Below are 27058 nucleotides of genomic sequence, written 5' to 3' on the forward strand. Positions count from 1 at the left end.
GTATCTATAGGACAGAGACAGCAAGAGAGCAAGGAAATTGGATGATTAAAACAATTGGAAAAATGAGAAGAAAATTGATTCTAAGCACAAGGAAGGGTTCCTAAGCAGGGATAGGAAGTTCGGCTCATTAAACACTTACACTAGACTTACATTGTGTCTGGCAGGGAGTATCCTCCAAATAGTCCAGAATTCGGAATAGAATTTTGTATGGTTTTTGTGTCTCTGAATTTTATCTTCAGTAAAGTGGATTGGAAAGCAGATGGTTAGTGTCATGAATCAGTAGTGGGTTCATCTCAGTAACCAATATTGGGATTATTTGACAGAGTAGGAGAGTGGGAACTCTTCAGATGTGTATTTTTGGGGCATTTGGGCTAAGTGCTGACTAAGTGACTCAGGATTTACTGGAAAGTGTAAAAAGGCATTAGATGGTAAATATGCAGTGATTCTGCTGTGTGAGTCAGTGCTATGGAGGTTAGCCAGCTGTGGTCAGTGGGCAGCTTGTGATGACAGTTTCCCTCACCAATAGGGAGAAAAGGTTGACATCTCATTAAATATTGTTCTTTGTCTCCAGTGGTGAATGGCCATCAAGTTGGTAATGTCACATACACGTTTGCCTAAAGTGTCGTGATGTGGGCACGTGACTTGCAGGGCAGATGTGCAGCCCTTGTCCGCTTTAGCATTGCAAGTGTCCGCTCCAGGTTTTGTCTGTGCATGTTACAATTCAGCCACAGCTGTTCTGCTTTAAGTCCTCACTCTAATCTGAACACATGGGAAAGTGTTGGCAAGACCTGCAAAAAAGTCTCCTATTTGTTTTCGATGGAAGAATTGGTGATAGTAGCTGAAGGGCTCATATTGCCTACTACTACTTTTCAGAGTACTACTTTTCAGAGAAAAATGAATGTTTTAAAGATGAAAGGCTCTGTTTCTCAGCATTTTTTTCTGCTATTCTTGTGATGACTTAAAGCATCTTTTCCTTGAATGCAACTCACACAATGAGGTTAAAATCATGTCTTCCTTGTTTCCTTCCTCTTTCATTTTGAGCTACTCTCATGTACAAACCATCTGCATTTCCACACTTAACACTCTGAGAAGGTTCTGTATGAGGCCACTGGCCCAGCTTCTTCTCATTTCTTGTCCCAAGTCGTGGCCAATATTAGATGTGTTGGAAGAAAGAGTAAAATCTTGCAAAGGCAAGTGAAAAAACTGCAAAATTCTCCTGACTCCAATTGCTGACACTGTTGATGTTTTGTGGGTTTTAATCTTTATTAGCATTATTACTTCAATAAATACTTTGCAGAGAAGAGTTCTGTGGGTTAATTTTGTCAGTGTGGGTGCAGCAGTATTTTTTTTCATCACTTCTAAATCTATTGTCTTTTATTTAGTTGGACAACTCCTTGCTCCTGTCTTATGGTGAGAAAAAGAGGGTGAGAATGGAGAATAAGTGCATCCAGATGGCTTTCTCTGCCTGTTTTATGTTATCATATGCTTGGATTGTTTCACCTCTTACTTATTGCCCCTTGAACGTAGCCCAGAAACTTGAAAATCATCAGGGTTTGTATTCAGCAAACTTTTTAATGGACTGTGGGCCATCCAAAGTCATGCTAACAAGGGCTCAATGAGTCAGTTTTGTAATGGGTGTATTTTGTAACTCATTCTTAGATGAGCATCTTTCTGGAGCTGGAAATTTATGTTAGTTCTTTCTGGAGTTTTAAGTTTCTGCTGTTTGCTTTTGTTGCAAAGGCAAATGGGTTGAACACAGTGTTTGAGTCAGAAATTGTGTTTTCCATGTTATTCTTTATCTCTCTCTAATACAAAGCTCCACATCTGGTTTGTGGTTTTGACTATAACTGGAAACTAAGCAGATGTTTTCCGTGTGCTGTCCACGAGGGCACTCAGATCTTTCTCTGAATGGTTACAATTAATGTGGAACCCGTCCATGTCTACAATTAGTTCAAACTCTCCCTGCCAATTTGCATAGCCTTGCACTTGTGTGCACTAACATTTATTTGCTGTAACATGCATGGATCCCCCAGGTTTATTCCTTTAGTTCTTGTTGGTTTTAACTAACCTAAAGAGCAGTATCATCAACAATTATTTTTTTCCTATTTCACTTTGTGTATGCCACTTTCCAGATCATTTAATATATTAAATGTTGATCATAATATCCACCCCTGGGACTTCCCCCATTAACCTTCTTGAAAACTGGCCATTTATCCATGCTGTTCGTTTTTTCTAAATTAGCTTTAATCTATTGACAGATGTTTACCTCTCACCCCATGACTAGTTTCCCTAATAGGCTCTGGTGATTAATATTACCAAGTCTGTTTGAAAATTCAGATTAATTATATCTACCAATTTTTCTTTAACCAATGTCTTGACGCTCCTCACAGAAAATAGGGAGGTGCCCATTTTTCTTATGGAAATACCGTGGTAATCTGTGCCTGCTGTATGGCATTAATCTAACTTTCATAACTACCCAGTTGAGCCATTTTACCAGGCACTAAAGTGAGGTTTACAAGTGTCTGTAATTCCCAAGTTCACCGTTGCTTTTTATACACAAATCCACACTATCACCTGCCCTGCAGCTTTGCCACTTCCTATTTAATTTTAATGACCAGGCTGCCAGCAAAATGCATAATATGCCGCTTAGCTCTTAACACTGTTTGAAACTCAGGCAAGTGCTACCTGGGCCAGTTTGTTTCCAATTTAAATTAATTTTATGTGACTCCAGGCATCAGTGGCAGGCTGCCCTGGATTTTTACAGCGCCTGCTCTTGAACTGCTCGTTACCGGCACCTGTCAAGGGCCCCTGCAGGGCTCTGCTCTCTGCGGCTCCGATGCCTCCCTACGCTCCTGTTTGGTGTGGCCAGTGCAGCCTCTCCTTCTGGAGATGGGCTCTGAAAAGGTCTTCCAGGTGTCTTGACAACCCTTTACCCTCAGACTTCTGGGAAGCTTGACCATCTTCATTAAAACTCAGGATTTTAACTTTTTGATTCAAACAAGGAAGGAGTAGAATCATAGAATCGATTGGGTTGAAAAAGACCTCAGAGATCATCAAGTCCAACCCTTGGTCCAACTCCAGTCCCTTTACCAGATCATGGCACTCAGTGCCACGGCCAATCTCAGCTGAAAAACCTCCAGGGATGGTGAATCCACCCCCTCTCTGGGCAGCCCATTCCAATGCCTGATTACTCTCTGGAAAGAATTTTTTTCTGATCTCCAAGTTAAATTTCGCCTGGCAGAGCTTGAGCCCGTGCCCCCTTGTCCTATTGCTGAGTGCCTGGGAGAAGAGACCAGCCCCCACCTGGCTAGAACTTCCCTTCAGGTGGTTCTAGACAGTGCTGAGGTCACCTCTGAGCCTCCTCTTCTCCAGGCTAAACACCCCCAGCTCCCTCAGCCTCTTCCCACAGGACTTGTGCTCCAGTCCCTTCACCAGCTTCGTTGCTCTTCTCTGGACCTGCTCCAGCCCCTCAATCTCTTTCCTGAACTGAGGGGCCCAGAACTGGACACAACACTCAAGGTGTGGCCTCACCAACGCAGAGCCCAGGGGAAGGGTCACTGCCCTGGGCCTGCTGGCCACGCTATTTTTGATACAGGCCAGGATCCCATTGGCCTTCTTGGCCACCTGGGCACACTGTTGGCTCATGTTGAGCTTCCTGTCAATTAGTACCCCCAGGTCCCTTCTGCCTTTAAATATTATTTTAATGCTTTTTTGCCTTTTATGTTAGTTAAAGTTGGATTATCTCTGGAACTTGCTATGATCTGGAGATTTACAGCCAAATTTCAGTCTTTTCATTTAAGTCAGATTTACAGCCATATTTCAGTATTTTCATTTAAGTCAGAACATTTAAGCAATTTATGGCTTTAATGTACATTTGTTTTAATGTTTTAAGTTGCAAAATCATAATTGTTTCTTCCTGTGTACAGATTGAACTATTTTCTTATGACTTGTATTAAAGTGCTTTTGGTTAAAAAATTTAATTAAAAATACACTAAAACTTTTTTAATTGGTTTGATGATGAAGTTTAGAATTAACTTGTGTTAATTGAAATGTTTTGCACCTAAAACTGCAGTTAACCAGCTGTCCCAGTTGGTTTCTGATCTCTGGCTCTATGAAACCAACCTCTCACCTAAAGGCTTTATGCAGAATTTGACAAAATAAGCAAGTTTTTGGCTTGCAGTTCAATGCTCCCCTGAGCACTAAAGTTTGTGCTCACGTCGTAGGGAGATGCTTAGCAGCAGATGAGTTCTCCCATGTGCTGAGCTGCAGTGCCAAGGGACTGGGAGATGGACGGAGAAAGGCAGATCCACCTGCAAAATACCAAGGCAAAGGAAACTCAACTGGACAACCCGTTTTAGGATTAAAATGCCTAAACCTTCCCTGTAGCCTGGCCCTTGGTTGTGCCCAGAGTTGGGAGCAAGCAGAAAGGAGTAGGTGGGTAGGTGAGATGGGCACCAGTCTGGCACTGTTGGTGTAAAGTTACCCATGAAATTTCATCCAAAATGAAGGGAATAAACAGAAATGATGCTTGTACTCTTTGTCGCTCGCAGATGAGCTCTGCACATGTCAGGGCTCAATTTATCCTATTAGGAAGGTCTATTCTGAGCACTTCTGTGTTTTCTGCCAGTTCAGTCTGGGAGTCATTTTACACCTCTTGGCAAATATTTGGCTTGGGTGTTTTTAAGTATAATTTAAATGATTGATTAAAAGTGAGCAAAAGTTTCAGTGCTCTTACTGGTTAGAGTAATTTCAAATTTACCATTAGGTAAGTTTTAAAGGCATTAATGTGTCTTAAGTATTTAAGAGTAAAGCTTCAGTGGATCCAAACAGCCTGTGCTGCTGTTCATACAGGCTTTGTGCTCGTGCTCGTATTCCAAGTCAGGGCCTGTTTATATCTCTTTTAGTGATAGAATTAATATTCAAATGATTTAAGATTCATATTCCTGATAGCAGAGGGGGGAAAAATCAGAAGAAGGCATTGAAAATGTCAGGCTGAGCATTGTTTCTTTATTTCTAAGTACTCAAGTGCATCCTGGATGTAGGCTCAGATATTGCAGTACTTGGTATGTTATACCAGATCATCCTGTTCATCTCTCCGCCACGTAGTGTCATGCTGATTCCTTCCTATAGTTTGCAGCATTGTTCCTCAGAGCCACTGCAAACTTTTCAGCTCTTTAAGCACACTTCCTGCATCTTATGTTTTGACTGGCTTTGAAACCTCTTCCCTTCACACCTTACTGGGTTTAATTTCCCTGAGCTGATTTCCTGTGATGGAATTCTTTCCCCTGTCCCTGTGGTTACATCCCATGCTGCGACTGGTCCCAGCAGCCCGTGAAACGTGGTCCCTGGCATGCTGTCCTAACTGTGCTTCTTCAGGCACCACAGTGCATCTCAGATGTTTAAAGAAATCACCCTCACAGCTTTCCCATGCATTAAGAAAATATTTTTTCAGTTTTACGGAACAACAAAGTGAAATTCCCAACATCACGAAGGAAGTCTGTGACGCAGCTGGGAAATGAACTCTGATCTCCCTGTGTCTGTCCAATACCTTAATTACGTGATCATCTCCACTGCCTCATCTCAGATTTGTCTCTTGAAGTTGAATGAGCGTGTCAAACTGCATTTTTCATCTCTTTTCTCTTGGCTGTTTATAGCTTGAGGCATTGGAGGAGAGTGGAGTTCAATACTGTTCTTTTATCGCCTCTTTTTTTGCATCCCTTCTTACATCCCAAGTCATGTGAAATCAAGTTGCTGTTCCCTTCTACATCTGAAATGCAGTTTTCTGCATTCATGCACATACTTGCCATCAGAAGTTTCATCTTTGTCCTCCATTTTAGTGCTGTAACAAGATTTTATTATTTTTTTTTGGGACCCTCACACTTTCCCTCCTCCATGACATTCAACTCTAGGCAACCGGTGTTTTCTGTATTTGCCACGTTCTTTCCTGTTCAAATTTTACTATCCCCAGCCTGGTTCAGCATGGAATACAAACCCTTTTCTGTCTTGTACACTAAAATGGACTTACAGAGTTAGATCCAAGGTCTGCCTAGCTCAGCATCCTGTCTCTTGTACAGTGGATATCCAGGGAAGAGCATCAGTTCGGGGCAATCAAGCAGTGATACTGTGATAGATACAGTGATAGACTGTGCTACGTCTGCCTCATTTGCAGCTCAGAAACTTCATTTGGTATTTAACAGCTGTTGATGGATTTTTTTCCCCCCTTATGTTAATTTACCTGTCTTCTGTGAACCCATGTACTCCATAATATTCCAAGAGATATGGCCAAGAGACAGACAGAATTATTGCTTCTGCAAGGAAGTGTCTTCTTTTTTATTTTTTTTATTCTGATAATTTCGTTTGATGTCTGTCCATTCTTTTTTTCAGAAGGGACTACAAGCACTCATTCATTCTCCATGCCATTTCTAGTTTTGTAGTTTTTTATTGTTTTGCATAATTGTTTTTCCTGAAGAAGCTGTTTCATGCATTTGGTCACTGTTGTCCTACTCCAGCTTTTCAGTTCTTCTGTGTCTTCTTTCCTCCAAATGTGGAGTCCAGAACTGCCTGTATTGTTCAAGGTGGGGGTTCACCCTGCATTCATGCGGAGGTGTAATGATGTTTTATGTTCCTTTCCTCAGCATGCCTGCTATTATTATTTCATTTTTGACAGCTTCCACTATATTGCTTCTACTTTGAGGGCTCTGCACGCTGCTGCCCAAGCTGCATCTCTGCTGTGCATTTCCCTTGCACTTTTGCTTATGATCTGGACCCCAACAGTTACTCTTGCTCACCCAAATTTTCCTTTTCCTCTTTCTTGTCCCTTTTTATGCTTCCACTATATCTGAAAGGGCTTTCTTCCCCCAGTGCTCCTACCCACCTTGGTCTCTAAATTTCTGTTGAAGAGTCCTACTACAAAGCCCTTCAAAAGCATCTGCTCTTTTTCCCCCCCTTATCTAGTGTACCAGCACTGTCAGGCAACTTTCTATTATGCTGGAAATAAAAAATGCCTCTAAGATGTGTGCCAAGCTCACAGAATGTAAATCCATGTATGTATATCCAATCCACTCTTCTTTTTTCCTCCTTTTTCTTCTTTCCTCTCCACCATCTGTCTTCTAATCTGGTTTCTGTGGACATTAAGGTATAATTTTACACCAGTCTGGTTAATTCCAAGTTTAGTTCTAGTTTGTTGTGTTCAAAAGTGTCTCATGATAGTAGAGCTTAATCTGCCTGCACCGTGCACAGCATTGCAAGGAAAGCAGCTCTGATTTTAAGAAGTGATCCAGGAAAGTCTGGGGCCTCCTCTGTTCCTGTCTGGGACCTTTTGAATAGAAATCACTCACATTATCTGTGTAACTTCTACCTAATAAGCCTGATGTTCCTTCTCTGTGTTGGACCCGCCGCACCACTGACGTGCAGATGTGCAGCCTGTTTGTCTTCCAGACATGTTGGATTGTGCACAGATGGTCTCTGTGATCAGGGAACATGCACGTGTGAGGCTGGAGACGCACCAAGAGCATCATATTTGTTGCTTATGCTGTACACTGGGCCAGCACGTAAGCATTTCTGCCGAGTTGTGCTGGTTTAGTGGTCCTGGCTGAATCTGTCAGAGAGGGATCTGCCATCCTGTGCCTTCCTGTGCAATTCCTGGTATTGCTGTGAGCTTTAACCATGACCAAGGTATTGTGGAGGTACTCTTGTTTTTATAGCAGGTATAACCCATAGTTGGTATATACCATTGCAGGTTATTAAATTATCCTGATTCCCTCTCTCTCCCTTGAAAGTGTAGCCCTTGTAGAAAGGGCTTGTTACGAGCTCTGAGCAGTTGAAAAGTTGGGCATTGTATTTAGTGTCTCTCATACTGACTTTGGACTGTCATCTGAGATGGGGATATACATCACTCTGCAGTTGCAGTGATGAAGTGTCTCCTTCCACTGTGCTCCACAACCACAGAGTTTGGCTGCAATGTGGTTTTGAAGGTCAGAGGCATTTCTGGTCCCCCAGTTGTGGAGGTGCTGAGCATGACTGTGTCCTTAAGGTTGCATCAATACTTTTACATGTACAGATGTGATTCACAGAGAACTCCAAATCCCTTCCTCTAATGTGTAGCTCCACACCATGTAATAGTAGGTTGGCATAAATCTGTTAGCTGAGCATTAAGTTCAATTAAACAAAATCAGAAATGGATTAATGCTGCAATGGTCAGAGGTCTAGCCTGAGAGTTGTTGTACTTGGTTTTAGTGCTCTGTGTTTGGCTTCCTGTGTGATGTTGGGCAAGTCACTTAGCTTATCTGTGAGAAGCCCACAGACATGGCTGTTGAGAGGTTAAATGCCATAAAGATACATAAAGTCCTCCTGTGTGTATGTTACTGGGCTCATACAGAGTTTGAAGATAGTTAGTAAAACCAGTCCCTCTTTCTCAACCCTTTATGTGTCTCAAATGATCTATGGCTGGAAAAAGCCCCATGCTTAAAAAGTGTTGTATAACCAAATTTTAAATATTCTTGTGTAGGCTGTACCTGAATAAATGATGTCACACTTAAATGATTATCTGCTGAATCTCGTGTTGATGGTAATGTTGGCAGTGTGAGCTGCTTGTGTAGTGAGTGTGGCACAGAGCCATTCTGATCCTAAGAAAGGGACAGAAACAATCAGTAACCCCTGCTGCCAGGCAAAGGAAGGATGAGGGCTGGGGCAGACAAAAGCTTAATCTTTCTCTTTCTCTTTCTCTCTGTTTTTCTAGGAGTTTGAGCTAATCACTGATAACCAACACTAAAACATCTGAATAATAAATCTGTTCAGCTGCTGTGTGACTCACAACAAACAGAGTATGAACTGTTTGTGCCTTAGCTATTCCCTTCCCTGCTGAGCTGTGCCTCGAGTTATCTCACATGTAACCCCTTCTTGTGGTCTGTGCAGGTTTGAAGCAAAATTCCCTTAACGCTTTTTGCATTTAAGTCATTGGGGCATTCTTTCCGTTGTGACTCCCTTTTGAGGTAACTTTAGGCAGAAGATGAAATCACAGCAAGGAAGTCAAAGACCAGGGATGCAGCCTATGCACTCATCCTCCTCCTCCCTTCTCCCCCACTCACTGCCCCAAGAGCCAGGACTCCTGCTTCCCACTATTGTGAGAATTAATCCTTTAGTGCTCCTTGCTGCTTTACCTTCAACACAGCCAATAAGCACAGAGCAGCTGAAAGATTGGATCTGTGTCCAAAGGAATGAATAGCAATGGATCAAACCGCTTTAGCTCTTTTGCAAGTGCTGGCAGGAAAATATAATCATTTGCTTTTAGTTTGAAAAATAATTAAGATATCTCAGTTTATATGACAGGGAGTCTGAGCATTTTTGAATTTTTTTTCTTCCTTCTCAGATCAATGGACAGCTAGGGAGGAGAGGGGAAGGAGATCCCTAGCTTTGGACTCTAGCTGGAAATCAATGCAGAGGTGAAATGCTGTTCCTTGGTTGCTGGCTATGGATGTGCTCCTGTTGACTGAGGCTGCCCACAGTGAATGCATAGGTGGACTTTTTCAACACCTTTTTATTTTGGAGGAAGTGACATTACTCTGTTGTGGCTGGATAACTGTCTTCTGAGCAGGAAACCCTGGGATGAACAAATTTTGTAGGCTGCACAGAGTAGGATGTTATTTTTTTGTTTACTTTTTTTTCTGTTTTGACTGGGTAGAAATGGTGCGGAGGTTATTGAGTTCAAACAACTTCCTGAGATTTCTGCACACTAGAAGGGAAGTTGGGAAACAGTCTTTGGAGTTCCTCTTGCTGAAGCTTTGTTAGCGAGGCTGAGTTGCAGGAAATGTTTCCAGCCATCAACAGAGTGAGACTTAAGTTCTCTGGGAGTGACCAGGTCAGAATCACCTGTGCTGGTGGGCAAGGAGGTTTTTCAAACAGGAGCAGCGTGTGAATGCATCGATCAGAATGCAGGGGTATGCAGAAAAGAGCTCTGCTCCACCCTGAAAGGTGTGAGTCTCTGAAATGTTGCCATGCACAGCACAATTAAGGCTCTCTGTACTCTCTTTTAAGGAGGTTTGGAAATCGTAGGGCTGTTTTATACTAAAACATATTGTACTAATTTTGTTTAAAAATTTGGAGGACACTAATACATGGAAATGAAAATATGAAGGGTGTGTGACTGTGACAGTTTGGGAGGAATGGCAGGTCCCTTCTAGCAGGACACTGTAAGCCAGTGTTGGTTTTCACAGTGGAGATGCCTGGGATGAATTTGGTCTTGGAAGGAAAGTAGTGATCCTTGTTCCCAGCAGTGTATTTTTCATGCCATCTCCCACTTGTGGTACTTTTCTGTATTTTACCTTTGAAATACTTGTTTATTCTTTTAATTGTTGTTATTTTGATGTCTGTAAGTTGTTTTTAACATTCTTGCAGTGAAATCAGATCCTGCAGAGGAAAGCTGTTCATTGAGAGTTGCCTAGCCAGCAGCATGGCTTTTCCTAAATAGAATTTTTCTTAATTCCTCAGTTTTTCTCCTTTCGAGCACTTCCTTCGGACAGAAATGCCAGACAGGATGAGACATTTCCTTCACTGCTGAAAAAAAAAGTAGTTGGTAACATTGCGATTCAGGATTCTTGTCTGTATGAAGTGCCCAGTGCAGGTGTCCTTTCCTGGTACCTGTGGGACTTTCTGTTGGGAGAGGTTGGAGCAAGCCTGCATGTGGAATGCCAGCCATCTGGAGTGGCCAGCCATCGTCTGCTTGGAGGGGTCTGTGAAGAGTTAAGCTGGTTCTTGTTGTCTTACAAATATTAAACCTCATGGGAGATTTAGGTATTTGTCTCTATTTTGTGCATGTTGAGAAAGAACAGAGAATAGTCAAGTGGGTTGCCTGAAGTCACCCAGCCTGTCAGAGCTGGGAATAGGTTTCCTGGCTCCCAGTACTGTACTTTAAACCACAAGATTAGTCTTTTTTGAAAAGGATAATCTCTATGTTCAAAGAAGGCTTTATAAAGCTCCCATTAACCCTGGTGCCATACCTAGTGAGGAATCTAATTTATGTTCTGGCAAATGAAAGCAGTTTTGAAGACCTTAGTGCTGCAGGTCACTGTCAGACCTTCAAGGTTCGTTGCCACCAGTTTAATTTTTCTCCTGCTTGGATTCGATTCTGTTATTCCTGAGAAAGAAGGAGCAAAACTGTGCTCCTGAGGAAAGATTTCTAGAGACATCCAGTTGTGGATAACTGAGAACAAGATTCATGCAAGGTTTTTGCAGTGTTTAGTTAATGTACTGAATGTCTAATGCTCCCACTCCTTCCTTGAAAGAAAGAGGTACCTTCTGGCAAAGCTCTTTCTTTTTTTCTATTGTATCTTATCACTTAGTCAAGATTGGAGATCTGAATTCCAGTAGCAATGACTGAAAGTGTCCTTTCAAACTAAAATGTTGAACTTTAGAGTTTTACCCCTGAGTCCTCGAGCAACCTTATCTGAATGGCAGAGGAATTTTTTTCCAGTTTTCTTCTGTTATCAAGGTGGAACACAGCATATAAATGTTAGAGAAGTAGCAGTACATTAACCTCAGCCTTGCTTTTACTCCGAGATTGCAAGTGTTTGACAGGGTTGGCTAAAAATTATCTAACTTTTGGGTGGGGGAGGAGGGAGAGATGGACAGAGATTTAGCTCTCATCACTGAATGCATGAAGTGAGAATAAAAGCCAGGGCTTTCCTGATCCCATGCTCTACTAATAACACTTTTACAAGCTGGTTATATAATTATCTGTTACCATGAGCTTTTTCCCCCCACTTCAGGCAGATCAGCTATTTCATCCAACCAAAGTGTTTTGTGCTGATCTTTAGATAATCCAGTGTCATCAGTTCTGCACTGAATTGCAGAAACAAAACAGGCTATTACAGTTTACAAGATGTAAGAGACTTCGGAGTTTTCTTGTTGTTGTTGTTGTTTATAAATATAAACAAGTGGGGGGTGGAGGGTGTTTCCTCTTTTTTTCTTATTCTGGATGGCAGGAAAGAATTTAGGAGTAAAAGGCACTCCACCTATGTCTGTAGAATAAGTGTTACAGCAACAGACCTGGTTTCCTCTATGTCTGGACAACAGTTTACTGCCTTTCTCTCAAATTACGATACTGTTTATAATTTGTGTTTTAAGAGTGTAGTTAGCATTAGCATTTATGAACATAATAATAATAATTTGCTGTTCCTGGCAGATATAGCTATTATTGTGTAAATAGCCAAGTGTTTGTAGCAATCTGCAAATTTATTGCCTATAAAGACAACATTAAATTAAGCTAGAGAAGAATTCCTGTATGGCGTGTGTATTGAAGAAGATTTTTGTGCTGTGCTCTGGAAGGAGAGCCACGAGCACTCCATCACCTTTTTTATGGAGCAGCCTTGCCAGATGTGGAGTAAAATGCAGAGTGTCTGTCTCTTAAGCACGCAAAGGGCTCCGTGTCGTTTCCCTTGGCAAACACGTGTGAGCCAAGCTCCTTCCAGATGGGAGTGGAGGTGGTGGTTCATGGCTGCCTTGGGCTGAGGGGTGAATGCCACATGAGGGGTGAATGTCATATTACTTGCAGTGTGTTCTAAGAAGCAGCTCCTGAGATTTTAAGCTTTACTCAGCCTCAAAACCCTGGCACTGCCAGCTTTTTGCTTTGGTGTTTTTTTAACAGGTTCTTCTCCTCCCTGCCTCTCTCTAGCTACAGGGAAGGGAGCAGGAATTCCCACGGGGCTCCTGGCTGCTCTCAGCCTCAAGAGCCGTTGCCTGTCACCAGACAGCCCTGTTGGTTCCTGTTTGGGATTTCATTAGAGCAGGTCCACGTGTTCCCCAGGACATCCCAACAAGCGCTGGATGGGGAGGTGGGTTATGTAGCAGTTGCTGGGTAGAGGCTCTGAGCCCCACCAGGCTTTAAAAGCCATGTAGGGGGGACTTTCCCACATCCAGTGAAGTGCAGATTTTTTTGAACAGAGCTGAAGATAGAGTGTGAGTAGGAAGAGATAACTTCTTGTATTTATTTTGACATTGGATCCTGCAGTGACGTGCATTAGGAAGCCAGGTCTGTGTAAGGAGCTGTGACTTGCATTACAACATTGGATTGGCTTGAAACTCCATTTCCTATTTCAAGCATATCCCTTAGTGCATCTATGTCTCATTAAGGTAGTAGCATCTGTGTTTCTTCTAATAATAAAAAAATTGTATAAAAGCCATTAATTTTTCTATTGAAGTATGTCTGGACTGTATGAGCTTGGAATAAGTTCAGAAAGTCTGACAGATAAACAAGGTGATGTTTTTGGCTATCCAGAGTAGTGCAGACACTTATCCAGGAACACAAAAAAGACCTATTAGCTGTAGTTGTATAAACTCCTATGTTGTGGAATAAATGTGTGTTTTTAAAACTTATTCTTAGGCCTGAGACTAAGCTGGTTGCAAACAGGCAGCTCATGTGTCCGAGCAGCTGACTGGCTGCTTCAGCAGGGTTGACACAAGTAGGCAGCTATTTCATACTTTTTCAAACCTTTCTTTGCTAAATTAGTAGGAAAAAGGTGCTGAAACTTGGATTTCACCGTGGCACTGTGGTGGAACTGACCCACCATTCGTCTTGGCTCCTCACAGTGGAAGAAGTGCATGGAGTACCTGTGTGTGGCTGCAGGCGCTCCCTCTGTGGCTTTCCCTTTGTCCCAGCCAGAGCCAGGAGGAAGAGTTTTCAGTGCTGACAGCACTTTAAGGCCAATCTCCCCGCTGAGCCACCAGCCAGGGCTTGTTTGTGGTGCATTCTACACTCTGTGCCGCTTCCAAGAGGTGGCAGAACAGCTGGATGTGAAGATCTGATTAAAGGGAAAAATCAAGGCTTCACAGCCTTTTCCTATCTTAATGTATTTTACTGTTTTATCCTGCTCTTTCTTCCCCCATTCAGAAGCCAAGTTGTCATTTTTGTTTGAGGGGCAGAAGAGATGTAAGGGATTCACCTGACTCCTTAAGGGATGATCTGCACTTTCTGTTTATTTTGAGGCTCATGAAAATCAGTTATTTCATGGCTTGCATATCAACTGGCAGCTAATGACATCGTGGAGTGGGGGAGTGATACAAATGCCAGAGGAGCACCACTCAGGAGAAGTTTTGTGGGGAGAGTGCAAACCAGCTGCATAGCTTGTATGGCACAGTGCCTCAGGAGTGCATGATGGCAGGGAGTAAATCCTCCATGAGTTTTAGCTGATGCATGAAAAGTGGAGACTGGCTTGGATAGATCCGTCGGCTGCATCAAAAGCAGTAAAAATTCCCTTTAAAAATTGTCTTCCCAGTAAGTTTTGAAATATTTGCAGAAACTTTAGCCAGGCAATCCATTCCAGATTTTGGCACTCATCCTTCCCCTTGCCTGTGCTCATGCTGAGCAGATGAGTGCAATGGCCAGACCTAAAATGAAGAGCATCTACAGTCTGATCTCATCCTCCCTTGCTGCCTTTGGCTGGAGAGGAGGAGGAGCTTTGAAATCGGATTATTACTTCGAGCCTCTTGGCTTTGGAGCTACAGACTGTTCCCCACGTTGCCAATGGGCTTAAAAGCTTAGCAGAACTCCCACTAGGTACCCAGGAAGCCTCTTACCGCAGGAGATGGTGACAGGGCAGGATCAGCTGTTCTTTATTTATCGTGCAGCTGAATTGTCTGGGGAGGGACCATCGCTAACCCACTGGTGTTGTTTCCAGAAACAACATCAAAAACAGGTAGAGCCAGGCTGATGCTGTTCCGTACCAACATGATTGTGTTCACCCAAGGTGATGTGTTAAACAGTTGATAAAATGTCTTAGCTGCTGGTAGTGCCTGGGCCATCAACTGGAATGCTGAATCCAGCACGTATGGAGAGGGAGAGTTTGGAGTTGTTTTGGTTTGGTTTTACTAGCAAGGTACAGCTGGCGTGGGACTGTAAGAGCTTAATGATATATAATCTGTATGGTACTCTGGGTTAGATTCAGAATGGTGCCAGCCTCTAGCTTTTCTCACCCTGCCTTCCCAGAAAGAAAACCCCAAAACACTAAAACAGCACAATCTGCAAGTAGTTTAACAATCTGAATGCACTGGATACTCCACACAAGCGCAGCTAATGGGCGAGGTCATTTCCAGGCAATAACAAATGATACCTTTCTGAGGGTGAGGCAAACAGGATGCAATTCAAACAGACTGTGTTTCCTCTCACACTGTTGTTAGGAGGTTATTTTCAGCTGGAGGAGTTGAACTTGTGGCTTGGGCAATAGTGGTCAGCCACTTGGTGGGGGGAGGCAATGGTTTGGTGTTTTTATTAAGGGCACAACCTCAGTACTTTTCCAGTAAAGGCACAGACCCCTGATTAGAAATTCAAGCACACTGATGTTAGCCTTGCTTTTCGTAACTTCCCTTCACAGACCTCTTGGAAGTCTTCCGTGGGATGTGCAAGGGGTCTGCAAACCACAGGCTGGAGACCATTGGTTCTGCTGAGCCTGAAATTTCATGTAAAGCCATCTCAGTGCCCAGTGCAATGCCTGCCCCTCAGCCACTGTAACTGGCTTATGGTAAATGGTGTAGATTATCTGCTCTGAAGGAAGAGGGGATTATTTTGAAAGGGAGAAATGATCCTTTGGAGGGAAATAGCACGATCTCCAAATGCTTTGGCTGCTAATAAAACGGCTGAAAAAGAAAGATGATTGCAGTGGCATCAAGTGTCAAGCCTCATGGCTTTTCTCTTAGCCTCACCAGTGAGTGGAGCGTGCCCCTGATGACAGTGCTGCGGCTTGAGTTAGTTTCTCCATGTGTAAAATTGCTCTGCATGTGGGTGTGCCTCCCCTTCCTTCACAGGTGCTACAAGGCTTTACTGAATGTTCTTGAAATGCTTTGATACTCTGGGGTGAAAGCTGCTCTAGCTGCATAAAGTACTAATATCTAACTATTAAACAGAAACTAATAATTTGTTAGTTCGGAGCTTCCGATGCACCCTGTCCCTCTGAAAAGGTACTTTGCAGATGGAAGAAATGGACTGAGTACCAGTTTTACATCTCTAAAGTGCTGACAATGTGTAAATTCATAATGAATGTAGTTCTTGTCACAAATCACTTGCACTGCAGGCAAGATGAGCTAGGAGGAGAGGAAAACGTTATTAGCACTGGTACATGGCTATGGGGCATGAGGCAGGCTGGATTGATCAGTCTGAAATTTCCTTTCAGTAGTTTAGCTGCCCAGCATGAGCTACTCGGATTTGTTTGTATTACACAGCAGTGAAAAATTCCAGTTGGAGAGCAAGCAGCTGCGTGCTGTGCAACAGGGGAGGGTCCCTGTCCCAGGGGAGAGATCAGGCAGCAGGTTGACATGGATGGAGAACAAGAAACCAAAACTGTTCTGATGAGTGGGAGACAGAGGGCACAGTGGTCTCAGAGTTTTAAGCATCCTGATAGAGGCTAAAGGAGGACAAAATACCATTATGCCTGTAAACCAAGCCTGGGAAATTCTAGCCTGACCAAAATGTCCATCGACATTGCAAGGAGTTTGCATTTTCAAACCCACCTAGGCTGAACCAAGCAGAATTCAGTGTTTGGTACGTTCCCTGTTGCAGCTGAAGGGAGCTGCTGGAGGAGAGGATGGCTGACATTACCCATTGTGCTGCTGGCACCAGCAAGGAGCATGTGGGATTTGTTCTCTTCAAACAGCCGTAATGTGGAGGCAATACGACAAATTCTCCCTGGCTTTCTGTTTATAACCAATCTCCCTCATACAAAGCTGTCATCTCACACCTCTGCTTAGCCCTGGGGTAACATTATGCTCCTATTTATGACATGCTTGAAATAGCCTTCAAAGTCTGCTCTCAGAAAGTTGAAGGAGGTAGAGATCTCAGAAGGCACTGACAGACATTAAGACAGGGAATCTGAAGAAATGGAAAAAGGGCAATGCTGCTCTTGCTTTGTCCCCATCCTCAAGTGATACTCCCCTTCTGACAGGATAGCTTTTCTCATCCCTTGTGTATTTGCTCTTCATCCCTGGCCCTTGCGCACACACCAGGCTGGAGGCTCAGAGAAGAGCTGGGACCACTGCAGTGATGAGTGTCATTAAACCTCTTCACCTCACACCCCAGAGCTACTGTAGAAGGCCATCTTGGCTCCCTCTGAGCTTGGTCCCCAGAGGATGAGGTAAAGATCATGTTTCCTTGAGGACAGCTGCTGACTTGGTCCCGCCTGCCAGGTGCACAGGAAGGGCGTTCAGCACCCACTTTCCTTGCAGTGGAAAGGCAGAGTAAAGAAGTTGGGAGTCCTTTTAGCTCAGGAAGCCATAAAGCCCTGGAGCATCACAGAGAAGAGAGGGCAGCCTGCAGGGTCTTGCAGGACTGTGGAGAAGATGGGAGAGGTGCATCCAGCTGCAGACTTGGATAGGTAATGTTTCCATTTAGCCACTTAAAATTAAGATAACATGGCTGGAAGACTCCATCAGGACCAGGAGTTGTAACTTTCTGACTTTATGGCAGCCAGATAAACCCACTGCTTGTAAGGTATTGTGGCCCTGCCATCAGCCCTAATACCCTGCAGTGCCCTCCTGCCTTGTCCTGCAGAGCACAGCACTCTCAGTGAGTTTCATATTTTGAAAACCATTTACATTGGAGGGCAGGAATCCCAGGCAGGAAGAACGTGGCACTGGGCTGCAGGCAGCATGCTGGCTGCTGGGCGGGGGCTTGGTTTTTCAGGCGTGCTGAGTGGGTGCTGGGGGCTGCTGAGCACATGACAGAGCAGCACACTGTCATGGGAATTGGCACAGCAACTGGGTCGTGGCTCTGGGACCATGGCCAGTAGGACATTGCTGTTCATTGGAACAGCCTTCTGCTGCTGCTTTAGGTGAATTGGCTGGGTGTGTTCTGTGGCCAAAAGGAAGTCATTATGCTTTCCTCTCTGGGGTGTACTGGGGAGGCGCAGTGGTCCCTTCCCAAGACTCTGCATCCTCCTGGGACAGCTGGCTCTTTGGTAGGGAGGACAGCAAATGCTCCTGGACAGGGATGTGAAGCACACACACTGCCTTCACGCTGGCAGCGATAAATGGCGCTTTGCAGAAGCATTCCAGACCTGCAAGTTGACTTCCCATCTCCCAGTACTCTTTGGCATGGGCTTGTCAAACTTTTGCCCAGGGTACTTGTTGTCATTATTTATCTGTAAGGGGAAAAGAACATTCTGACTCAACTCAGTGACTGCGTTGAAATTGCAGTGCATGGGCTGGGCTGGCTCAGCACGTCCCGCTGGTAGCTCTCTGTGATCTCCTAAAGCCCCTGCAAAAGCCTGTTGAGTCACTTGGGAGCATTGCAATGGAAAGCTGATAACAGCAGCAGTATGGAAATAGAGCTGAAGGGATTGGGGTTTATAAACTGATGGCTAACTTGGACAAGGCTTAGCTGTGCTTAAACTGGTTATGTCCATCAGATTTGGTTATAGATGATTCAGCTCCAGCACAGAGGAAGCCTTTAAATTGTGGTCGTGTACCTCAGCACGCAACCTGCCCACACTGGGGAGGAGCCAGTCTTCTGAAATGAAGGCCCCAAACTTTGGAAGGAGGCTGCCCCCTGAGCAGACAGCTTGCCAGGAGCTGGGGGCTGACTTGCTGCTTTCCATCACTTCCACCCGCACCCTCATCACCTCCACCTGGATTGGTGACAGTGGTGTCACAGTTGTGGACTCATTCGTTTACTTTTACCCGGAAAGTTGTCTGTCCTTTCTCTCTAAAATCTGGGCAGACACCAAAATGGCATGAGCTTCATTGGGTCGCTGCAAGTCCTGGGACCACGGCACTTGTGTGCTATCAAAAGCACGACTGAAGTAGCAATTGCCATACAAATGCAGGTGATGGTGGGGTTTGATCCATGCTCACAGCAGCTCTGGGAGAGCAGCATTTGTCTCAGACCCCCGGCCGGTGGGGTTAACCATCCCTACAGAGTGCCTGGTGTGGGGCAGGCAGCAGGCACGGGGCAGCAGCCCTTCTGTTCCAGCCCAGCCCTGCCAGGGATTTTCCCAGGGAGTGGGGAGGGATGGATTGGTGCCCTCTCACCCGCCCTGGCTAACCCTGCTTTGGGCCAGTGCTCCTCCTGGGAGAGGTGGTCACCCTTGCTCCCACCCTTGCTCTGGCGGCTGCCTCTTCCCGACAGTCCTTGCCTGACTCAGGGGGGATTTAGTACCGGGCTGGGGGAAGGGAAAGACGTTAAACAGGCTTTTCCCTAATGAGGTGTGACGCCAGCTGGAGAGGGGGAGAATCCTGCTTTTCTCCTGTCTGTTGCTGTCTCCAGCTGGGGGAGGAGGAGATGTGTGTCCCCCCCTTCCTCTGCTGATTTGCTGCCTCTTCTGTTTCCTTTCTGTGCTGTCCCCAAAGCGTTTTGGCAAGGTTCAGATTTCTGTGCTCACAGCTCAGTGCTCAAAGAGAAAAGGGGAAAAACAAAAGGATTGGAGGCGTGGGGAGGATGGTGGTGGGGAGGAAGCCCAGCCGCTCGCCCTGGCCAGGCTGGAGGAGTGCGGGGATGGGTGGCTGGGGCAGGGTTTGCCCTTACAACCAGGGGCATTTTGGTGACCACTTTCTCCTGGGAGTCCTTGGCATCACTTTGGCCACCTCTGCTCAAATGCAGCACTCAAAGACCAGGCTGCTTTGCTGGCTGTCCCTTGTTGGAGGGGAGAGCTGGAAAAACAAAGTTTATTCCTCTTCTTGCAAAATGTGGGCTGAAAGCATTAGGTGAAAGCCTGAGAGGATCCTAAGACTTTGTTGCAGTCCTGAGATACTAAGATTTGCGTCACATCCTCCTGGTATCCCTGTCTTTCCTACAGCACTCTAGGTGTATAGGAGAAGTTCAGGCCTTAGGTGTTTTGAGACAGGAAGCTGGATAATCCAGTGGGATAGAAAATTGTGACATGCAGTTAAACAAGGCCAATGGACCCAGCCAGGAAAATCAAAGTTCACTTTGTTGCTCCTACGCTAACGCAAGCAGCAATAGAAAAAATGTAGACAGCAACACTACAGAACAATGTCAGTATCTTTTCTCCAAGACCAGTAATCGTGGTTATACTTGGACTGTGCCTTTACCATAACCTGCTGGCACTGGGTATTCTTGTTGGCAGGGACCAGAGGACCAGGATGGGCTCCAGGCAGTACCTTTGGCATTGGGGAGTGCAGTGCATGTGTCTTCCCACAGAGGTGCTGACAGCCTTACACCTGCTAAGGATGGACCTTCGTTACCCCTGTGTTATGTGTGTGCTGATTAATTCTGACTTGTTTAGAGCCCTTTAACCCAGCATGGCATGGGGACTCTGTCCCCAGCTCCACGTTGGTCTGTGTGCCCAGTGCCCATCAGGCAGCGCCTGTGAGATCTCTCAGTGGCTGCATTGGATCCCTAAATCGGTGCTGCACCTGCCTTGAAGACAAGGACAAACAGCACCCATCTGGGAAAAAGGAGGCAGCAAGAGAAGGGGGATAATACCCAACCAGGTGTTCTAGTCCTTGCCCAGGAGATGGCACCTTGCCCAGTGCCCCAGGAATGTCCCCTGGCTCCTGGGATGACCTGCCAACTCCAAAAATGTAAAGGTCACTCCCGGGCCTGGAAAACAATGGCTGCAGATCAGGGGCTATCTGAGCCAGTTGTGGCCACTGCTTAAGGAGTGTTAGTCAAACAGCAGGCTGAAAAGGCTCACGGGAAGCAGTTTAAATATTCCTTCCTACAAAAGGCTGTCACATCCTAGCAGAGGCAGACTGCTGACTGACAGCTTTAATGCACAAGTGTATGTGGATGAGGGAGAGGCTGAACCAGGCAGGGGGAACATCCTGGAGACTTACTTCCCCCTTCCTCTTTATTCTGGCTTTGAACATGTCATTTTTAACAAGTTAAAAATTTACTGTGGTAATGTAGTAAAACACCTGGGATGTTTTAGCAAATCACGTACTTTAGATCCTCCATCCTCCCCCCTCCCCCACATATATTTATAGAAGGCAGATGTCCACTAAAATATTTTACAAATAAAGGAAGTAAACACCTCTAAAGTATTAACCACTTACCGAGTGGTAAGTAGGGCCAGGGCCAGGAGCTGGACTTGATCCTTGTGTGTCCCTTCCAGCTCGAGATATTCTATGATTCTAAGTGAATTAATTTGGTAATTACTGTTTATGTAGTGTGATTACTATTTATGCAACAATAATATCACTCTCTCCAAGGAATGGCAAGCAGCAACTGCAGTTTTTGTATTAACTTGTCATTGAGCAGGGTATTCATCCAGAGGCCAGGACAGACATTCCTGGGACTTTCCCCAGCCCTGCAGCAGGGATGCTGTGTCAGGCTTTGGCTGCCCACTGCCCTTTCCTTGCCTCGAGTTTCCACATATAATAGATGTGTTCAGCACATGCTTCACAGGGCAGGTGTCAGGCTTCTGCTCCTGAAGCGCTTCAGATGTTGCACAAGAGGTAAATAAGAACAGTGTTGATAATGAAAATATGCCATTAATATATTTTCAATAAAAAACTACAAGTGGCGCTTAATCTGCAATCTGTTATCAATAATTTTATTACTGCAGTTACTGCGGTCTAATAAAAAAGCACTTTCTCTTCTTTATTGGGTAAGTGCCAAAACGTTTATCCTTTATTCTCTGGCCATTAACCTTTATTCTGTAGCCATTAGCTTGGCCATTTGTGTAACAGTCTGTTGAGTAACATTCAAGGATAAGTTTGTATTCAATCCATTATTTACTCTGAAAGCCAAAAGAATAGATTCTTATGCCTCTGTTGTTTATCCATCTTAAATCTTGTTAAGTGCTGTACACTACTGATGATAAGTCTTACAGAAAGTGGATTTTCCTTACTGTGAATGATTTTCTGGCATACAAATAAAACTGTAAGTAACCCAGTAATATTTTGAAAACGAAGCTTGAAATTGCTAGCTGAAACAAAAGGCTACAACATGTGCAAAATTTGTAATAACTAAATTTCAAAAGTTTATCCTTTTTGTGGATCAGTTTCTGCATCACATCTTTACTTGAACTCCATTGTTCTGAAATAAGCCACAATATTCTCCGCTGAGAATGAAGGTTTTGGGTCATGAGGTCTGACATCCATCCTTTCTTTCTCACTTACAGGAGTTGAAAAAAATGTAACTCAAAGAGAAATAAGTTAAATAATCAAAATGCCTCCTTTTCTTCGAGCCATTTCCTTGCTAGCTTTCAGCCATTTCTGGCAATCCATCTGTAAATGCTACTTCTCTGTGTAAGTGGCTTTTAGGGCCACGCTTTCAGAGCACACTTTTTAAATGAACTCACCAGTGTCAGCGAGTGGAGGCAAAGCAGGAGAATAAAACTGTTGATTCCTGCCCATCAGCTGAACATGGGAGAAATCATGGCTTTCTTATTAGGCTGTAGTATCTCAACCTCACTGAACCCTATTTTTCTGCGTCCAGACAAAAGCATTAGTCTTCTGGTTGGAGAGTGACATTCAGTAAAAGCCTTTCAAGGTCTTCCCATAAACTCTTGCAATGAAGAGGTAGTAGCAGCAGTATTTTTAATGATGGGGAAGGTTGGCTTACTTAGTGTGTACTCTGCAGCTGGACACGTATGTGAGGCTGCTCGGGTCTTTTTGGTCCTGATGAGCTCGCAGTAAATTTTAAGGAATTAGTTTGATGGTTGGAATTTTTTCTCTCTGCTTTCTGATCAATAGGAACTAGAAGCTGCTCTTCACAGCGATGATGTGGAGTTTATCAGCGACCTGATCGCTTGCCTTCTGCAAGGTTGCTATCAGCGCAGAGACATCACGTGAGTAACCTCCTCTATGGCTTAAACACTTTGCAATGGGAGCTAATTAACACCAGCGCGGGGATGTTTCATGGCTTTAGAGTGATGACATGGCAGTGATCAGCAGCCACCAGCAATCAGGCCAGATGCTTCACCGAGTGGAAGGGAATTCCAGCTCTCTTGGGTTGAGTTGTAGGCTTTTAATTGTCCAGACCCGTTAAGCAAACTTTGTTGTTCAGATGCCACGCAACTGTGTGTGATGCTCTGCGTGACGCTGGTGCACGCAGTGAACACCCACATCTCTGCTGCACTCTGCAGTATGGTTGGGTAAATCAGTGATATCACACTAGGTCTTTAAATCATGATATATGTTTTCAACATTTATATGTATTGGATAGTGTAAACCTTCTACTCTGCAGGCACTTCACTTCCATGGAAGATCCCATTGCTTTACATAGAGACAGTTATGATTGTTTTCTTAGAAATAAGAGGAGTGTTGGAATCACTTCAGTTGCAGGATGTTGGAAAGTTATTTGACACATTCTCTTGAAGTTTTGACATCTGGAGACACTTTGTTAATGTCCACTAAAGTAGCCTCCCAAACTGAGACATCGGTAGAACCTCATTCTTTAGAGAATCGCCACTCACAGCAAAGTGTGCTCCCAGTGATAGCAAAAGCTTGTTGCAGTGTGTTTTATTTGTTCTTCTGTGAATCATGTGATAGCAAAGCATAATTGTGGAGATGAAGACAACTTGGCAGCACATGCAGTCACTTGGAAACAATCCTGCTCCCTAAATGCCCCTGTGGTGGAGGGGCTTAGGCTGGTACATAGGCACAACCATAGATGGCTTGCGTTGAAAGCTCTATTTCTAATTAGCTGATTATGTTCAACAAAATGCATATAGTTAAGTAAGGGGCATACACACACACACACACACACACACACACACACACACATATATATTAAGTTCTCTTGCATTGCTGTGTTGACATTCAGCGTCAGTGAGTACCAGGACCTGAACCATCTGTACTGCATTTGCTGTCTCTGAATGAAACTGATGTGATTGAGCAGATTGATTCTAAAGGGACTGCAGTCATGTATATCTTCTTCATCAAAATGCCCCCAGAGCAATATAATCTGGCTTAGAAACATTCAGCAAGTTTATTTCTTCATACCAGAACCATCAGAAAAATAGTAGCTTAAGTGGTTTTGGCCAGCTTAACCAGCTCACCCTTGTGAGCAGCGGAAGATTTGCCTTTGATAAAATTCATAAATTCCACATTGTGAGATTCTGTAAAACTCTGCAGATTTAAGAGTGTCTCCACTTAGCAATTGCACTGTGCAATTGCCTCCCCTTTCACAACTGTTTTAACTAACAGAATTCAGAGATGAATCATGGGTGAGTTGCTGGGCATTGGCAAGTTGTCTGTCTGTCTGGGGAAGGTTACACACGCACACAGAAGCTCAACAATGTTTATTTAGCATTTTGTGTTGGTCAATGCTTGTGCCTGTGTAAGTACAGCTTTGGTTAATTGTGAGATGCAGAATCTGCAAGGAGGTAATGCCATTGCAGAAGGAAGAGCCAGTAGCCCAGCAGTGGCTTTCTGCAGCCTGGTCAGGGTGCAGATGCAGCAGGTGTTGCTATGTGTCTGTCCGTGTACCAGAGGTGCCCGAGGAAACAGAGGAGTGTGAAGCCACGTAGTGAAGCTGTGAGAACTTACACCTCACCCAAACAGTTGTGCTAAGGAAAGCATGAGGGGCCCGAAGGAGACACCAGCTGCACCCTTTTTTGCAGCACCTCCTGAAGAAAGGAACTGCCTCGTGGGCAGGGAGATAATGGGAAATTTCTGCAGAGAAGGTGGGGATAAAGAGCACGACAGGAGCAGTGCAGTGGAAATGGCTGAGGGAGTCTATCAGGAAAACTGGAGCCAGTGGGATGTTATAGAGATAAGCTCTGCAGAGGAAGCAATGAGGGAGGCTACCTGGAAGCAGAGGGAAAGGTGCTGTATGCAGAGGCAAGTCATTAAGGAAGAAGCATTAAGGTACAGGCTAAATATTCAAATCTGTAGATAAATGAGAATAAAAATGATGGCTTGGATACACTTCTCAGAAACAAACTTGCCACACTGTTTCACACTTAGAAATGAAGTGTGGGATATTTATCCAAAAGCCTGAAATTGTCCTTCTTCCTTTTTACAGTTATTTCCAAACACCTTTAACCCCCATTCAAGAGACATAAGCCTTGGCTGATGCACAGCTTTGCTACTGTACCTTGTTTGTCCCCAGTTAGTGGTAAGGAGCTGAGCCCCTAATTGATTTTTGAGTAGTCAATGGACAAAGACATGTAAATGTAAGGCTACAGAATTTGCGTGGAGTTTAGACATGGCTTTTCACGGTGGGCCAGGACTCCATAATCTTCTGTTGCAGACAGATAGGATGTCTTGTGTGGGAAAATCAGCAGTTTCACAGGTCGTCACAGTGGTGTTACTGCAGCATCTCTCCAGTCATTTGTGCTCCACATCCTCCTGTCGAGGTTGTGAGCTGTTAATATCGAGGCTGTAAAATTCTCTCCCTGTTGCACCTCAGAGAGAAAGGCAGGAGCTTGTTCTCATCCTTGTTCTTGGCTGGAGCACTGAGGCTCAAGCCCAGGATGCTTCCTATAACCTCATATAAAACACAGTTTGCCTACCTCTCCGAGGGGTTTTGAGGTTTAATTAGTTTTGTATCGTGTCTTACATCTTTGATGGCCAAAATGTTATCTGCCTGTGCTTTCTCGCAGTCTGTCTGGGAGCAGCTTGTAGTTCTTGTCACATCTGTTTTGATGGCGTGCAGAACTTGTGGCAGAGCTGGGCTGCCTGGCTTTAATCATGCATCATAGAGGGGTATAAAACTGTCACATACCTTTGGTAATTATAATAAGCTCTCAAGTAATTTTGGAAGTGGCTGAGAGCTCTTCTAGTGCAGAATTTAACATGCTCTAGTTTGATTTGCTTTTCATTCTTTGAAAAAAAAGAGATTAATATTTTTGTAGGATTCTGTTCCTTGGTTTTGAATAAAGCAACTTTGCCTTGGTTTTGATACTCTTTATGACAGCTTTTTTTTAAAAAAAAATCACATACCCTGCTTGCTGGCTAAGGAGTGTTGAATGTCTGGTAACATAAGACTTTGAGTTATGGATATCTGTGTTTAACTACAGAGAGTACTTAATGGGATGCTATGTGATCTTCTCCAAACTCTTATTTATCATAGCCTATCATAGCTGTTAGGAACACTCCACTCGCCCAGTTCTTGCTGTGTTAAGTATTGTAGAATTACAGAACAAAAAAACAGTTGCCTGTATTTTTGGCTTGTGAAATCTTTAGCAATGACCCCATAGGTGTCCTTGCCTGGCACTGGGTGGTTTGAGCTCTTGGCCAGGACAGTTTTGCCATTGCTTTCCTCTTTCCATTCTGAGCCAGAATATTTCTGTGTCATAATCTGCAGCTTTTGTTGTTTTATAAATACCCCTCATAGTATCCATATACCACCTGTACCTTTTAACTACTAACAAGGCAATAGGCATCATTTAATGCTACAGGCATGGTTTGGTTTGATGCCACTGAGATTGCCCATACCTTTTTCCTGCTTTAGATTTTGTGCACAGGTCTTAAAATGTCTGTGTTTTCTTTTAATGCTTTCAAAATGCAAATACGTGGAAAGAAGAAAGGTAAAAAACTCTTACTAGATTTTGGGGATTATAAAGAATAAATAAAAATTGAGCAGTTTGAAAAAATTCTGGTGCTTGCTTCAGATTCTCTCTGATACAAATTGGGTAGCTGCATAGTCCCTAGGGGCTGCTACTTTAATTCCAGCAGGAAATGCAATTTGATGACTTGTATGAAGACAAGAAGATCAGAGCTTCAGCTAATGGCAGCAGCTGCAGCAGGAGCCTTCTGCAGCTGTTCTTAAGTAAGAAGTGATGGTGTGACATGGATGTGAACACTCAACTAAAATACTCTAGAAAAGCTCCTGCTGTTCAGCATTTCTTTGGATGAAACTCATTCTTCACTGCTCTGTTACTGCATTTTTGCTCTTTTTCTAATGTGATGGCATAAAAAGTTTCAATGCCTTTATCATATTTCTCATTGGGATGCATTTTGTATGCTGCTATTGTGCCTCAAAAACATCTTAGTTGGTTTTTCTTATAACATTTGTATTTTTTCAACACAGGCAAAGGCCAGAAAGTGAGGAGAAAGAACAACAATGTCTTTGGCTTTATTTTTTTTTCTATGCCCCTTGAGATTATTTTCCTTTTTTTTTATACCTCTGGAGATTGGTCCATCACTGTAGCTGAAACCTCTCTAA

General features: G+C 44.0%; 1 protein-coding gene across 2 annotated transcripts in view; it reads left to right on the top strand.

Annotated features, from left to right (window-relative positions):
* The window catches only part of CECR2 (CECR2 histone acetyl-lysine reader), a 92785-nt gene that overhangs the window by 27530 nt on the left and 38197 nt on the right, over positions 1-27058 (top strand). For both annotated transcript variants that reach the window (XM_071551264.1, XM_071551265.1), the window contains exon 2: positions 22639-22733. In XM_071551264.1, the coding sequence (XP_071407365.1) occupies positions 22639-22733 (95 nt within the window). The remainder of the gene's footprint in view (positions 1-22638; positions 22734-27058) is intronic.

The sequence above is a fragment of the Pithys albifrons genome, chromosome 3 (genome assembly GCF_047495875.1).
Source record: "Pithys albifrons albifrons isolate INPA30051 chromosome 3, PitAlb_v1, whole genome shotgun sequence".
NCBI classification, from domain to species: Eukaryota; Metazoa; Chordata; class Aves; order Passeriformes; family Thamnophilidae; genus Pithys; species Pithys albifrons.